Below are 3,708 nucleotides of genomic sequence, written 5' to 3'. Positions count from 1 at the left end.
CCCAACCAAGACAAAAGGGCAACCAGGCACGCACGCGCACGCTAATCGTCCCCTCTCTTTCTTATCTTCTCCAACTTATCTCCTCATCCCTCTCTCTTTCTTATCTCTCGTGCATAGGCAGCTCCTCCTCCTCTCCCTTCCTTCCTCCTCCTCTCCCTCGTCCTGATCCTCTCCCATTCTTTTCCAGGCGAGCGGCTCCGGCACGGGTGGGGGCACGGGCGATGCAGGCGGCCGGCATGTGGCCGGCAGGGGCGGTTGGCGGGCGGGTAGCGGGTGGATTTTTTTAAAAAAAATTTAACTTTTAAGCTCCGGTTGAATGACCCGGGACGAAAAGGACCCCCTCATTTCGAAAATTTTATCCTGGATGGATTTTGAAGAGATTTGAGGCCTACCAACCGGAACTAATGCTTAGTTTTCTAGCAATGGCGACTCAAGGCTCGAGCACTTGCAAGATCACGGTGAGTCCTCGATCGAGCTCGGCGCCTCAGGCGGCGATTTAAAGGGGGCCACTAGCTGGCGATCGTTCGTCGCTATCCGCTCACTGCTATATACTGTTCATTTTCCTCTCGACTTCCTTCTTCCTCTCGCAGGCAGAGCTCCAATCCGACCTCCCGCCGCCGCCGCCCCACGGACCGCCTCCCCTACATCCGATGGCGTTGGCGCCGGCACCGCGGCCGCCCACCTCGCTCCCGCCGGCCGCTCAATACTAAAAAATAGTTTACAGGGGCAGTTGAAATGGTATTTGCAGGCGTGGGCGCGCAACCCGCTCCTAGCTTTCTCAGCTACAAATAGCTGTTTGCAGGAGCGGGTAAAAGGCCCACCCCTGTAAAGCCGTTTTCAGGGGCGGGTGACGCCATCACCCGCCCCTATTAATGGTGTCTTTAGGGGTGGGTGATGCCATCACCCGTCCCTGGAAATATCATTCCCGCCAAAAATTTCAGCGATTGAAATTTCAATTTGTCGAAACTGCTGCCCGCCAGTTTTTAAAACTTTTGGTTCCCGCTAATTTCACTTTAACAGTCTAGTGTGCAACCGAATTGAAGAATACATAGTGATTGACATAGAATATATGTTACATAAATTCAATTTAAGCATACGAAATAATAATAAGGAAATAGAACCATATATATACATCATATATATACATCATTAGAGTGCACGTATTGATTGACATAGAATATATGTTACATAAATTCAATTTAAGCATACGAAATAATAATAAGAAAATAGAACCATATATATACATCATATATATACATCATTAGAGTGCACATTGACAACATGTTTTCCTGCCACTCACGAAGGCTAGCCTTGACGGTACTCTTGATTCTCCCACTCACGAAGGCTAACGTATTTATCTTCTTGTGCTAATTCGTGTTCTAGGTGATAATAGGTACCCATTAGATTTACCACTTCACGTAAAATGAAACGACATAAATCAACGCCTATATTTAGAAGTTGTTGCTCATGGAGACGCAAACCGTGTAGTCGAGGTCTAATCTGCAATTAAAATCCACGAAAAAATTAAGTAAGTGTTAGATAGGCGGAAAAGAATGCAATGTACATATATATACATCCCTATATATGAAAGGTAGCCCCTTACATGTTCGGGATCAATTAAGGATGGCAACGGGACGGGTTCGGATCAGGTAGAGTGTCTGGGCACTCAAAACCGAAACCCGAACCTAAAACCCAAATCTGTCCCGAATACCGATTCGGGTGAAAATCCATCCCCGAAACCGAAACCTGTGGATACCCGAAACCGAAACCCGCGGATATCCGAAACCCGATGGATTAACCGAAACCTAAAAATATTACAATAAATTTTGCACTTGAGCTTTGTTGAGCGATGACTGAGGCACAAGAGTCCCATCGCAGTCCAGAAGTATCACTCTCCTGTTAGCCTTCTTATAAGATGAAGCAAAGTGTTCTAGAGACAGTCTTCTGAACCCAGGTGAAAGAGCAATAACTCTAAAATTCAAACCAAACCCAGTGGTCCAACACCTTCTGCTATCTTGCTCTTTGCACGTTCTCTCAGATCCTGGTCAAAGCTTCGTGCCCAGTAAGTAACATCATGAGATTTAACATAGCGATAATGCTTCTCATGGCGCTGAATCTTCTCAAATTGTGTCAGGTCTGTTGCACTATACAATGCATCAGCCACATCTTCAACGCTCCAAGGATTTACCCTGAAAGCTCCACTAAGAGACGGGGAACAACCCACAAATTCAGAAACAATCAGTGTGCTTGTATGAAGTGAGCTCTTATCAGCACCTCTGAGCTTACCGATATCCTCATTTCCCTGCCTGCAGACGGTGTATTCATATGGTATTAAGTTCATGCCATCACTCACAGCGTTTACAATACAACAGTCAGATGCAACATAAGATGCAATCTTTTCATACAAAGGAATTGAATAGTCAATACGGACAACAGGCTTGTAATTAGCAGAACCATATTTATCATTTATCATTTATCCTTTGAGCTACTGATACAGCTTCATTTTTTGTGCCGACGCGGGGTGGAGCCGACGCTGGGTGGAGCAAGATGCGCCGACGCGGGGTGCCAGCTGGGTGCGGCATGCGGGGCTGGGACGGCGGCGGGTGCGCTCTCATGGGACGGCGCACGGCGGGGTGCGGCCACGCGCGACAGCGGTGGGGCACGGCCTGGCGGGATGCGTGCGGGAGGCGGCGGGGTGGGGGTGCGGCCGTGCGTGGGTGCCTTGCGGGATGGGATGGTGGCAGCTGGCGGGACACGCCCTCGCGGAGTCGCGGGACGGTGCACGGCAGCGGGGTGCAGCCACGCCTCGCGGGACGCGTGCGGGAGGCGTGCGGGGGGTGCCTGTTTGGGTGGGTGTGGAGTGTGGAAATGTTGCTGTGTTATATACTTAGGGTTGCTAGTGGGCTTTTAGTGGGCCGAATTGTTTCGGGTCTCGATGGAGTTCCTCGGGTGATTTAAAAAACCCACCCCAAACCCGCGGTATTTCAGGTATCCGAACCCCAAAAACCGTGGGCAAAAACTAGGAACCAAAACTGAAACCCGCGGACCCGAAACCCGCAGATATCCACCCCAAAACCGATCCACTGCCATCCCTAGGATCAATTGTGTATCTCTCGAGCATCCAGATCCCTTCTGTCGAAGGCAAAGGGTGTGGATCTAGAGGATCTTGCCACACGCTCTTTACCGACGCTCCTGCTCCTGTCTCCGGTCCCTCATTATCTTTATCCCCATATCCTACACCATTGTTTGCTTCGTCCTCTCATGACGACATCTGGGATGCAATTTGGTCCATTTCATTTTGGGACACATCACCTTCGTTCGATGCATCCCTTTGGTGTATAAATGGTGAGGAATCCATTTACGAGTTCTACATATAAATTAGAAGGTGATAAATATATAAAGAATTCCATATGGAGTTTTTATTTACTATTTCTCATGTAATATACAGTTTACCATTTCACAATTTGCCACACAATTCACATGCATGCATCCCTACTGAGAATTCACATTTCAAAATTTAAAATTGAATTGATATTCACAATTTCACAATTCACAATGAAAAAAATTAAATTCAAAGGAAAAATTCACTATTTAACAATTTATCAATTTCACCACATTTTCACAATTCACTAAGTACAATTTCACAATTGACTAAGTGCAATTTCAAAATTTACCAATTTCATAATTTCACAATTCGCAGGTCCACTA

At 47.2% G+C, this 3,708-nt stretch overlaps 1 protein-coding gene across 1 annotated transcript; it reads right to left on the bottom strand.

The window, feature by feature from the left end:
* Positions 1-1,978: 1,978 nt before the first annotated feature.
* Positions 1,979-2,473, bottom strand: LOC106804284 (probable alpha,alpha-trehalose-phosphate synthase [UDP-forming] 10). Its single transcript, XM_014805052.1, has one exon. It carries the CDS (start codon positions 2,471-2,473, stop codon positions 1,979-1,981), a length of 495 nt encoding a protein of 164 aa, XP_014660538.1.
* Between the last annotated feature and the right edge of the window lie 1,235 nt (positions 2,474-3,708).

Source organism: Setaria italica, chromosome IV, assembly GCF_000263155.2.
Source record: "Setaria italica strain Yugu1 chromosome IV, Setaria_italica_v2.0, whole genome shotgun sequence".
Lineage (NCBI taxonomy): Eukaryota > Viridiplantae > Streptophyta > Magnoliopsida > Poales > Poaceae > Setaria > Setaria italica.
This window is presented reverse-complemented; position numbering and strand designations above follow the sequence as displayed.

What these genes read in the sequence shown, in the direction of transcription:
- LOC106804284 (XM_014805052.1), bottom strand. Translation starts at nt 2,473, where the DNA reads ATGATAAATGATAAATATGGTTCTGCTAATTACAAGCCTGTTGTCCGT.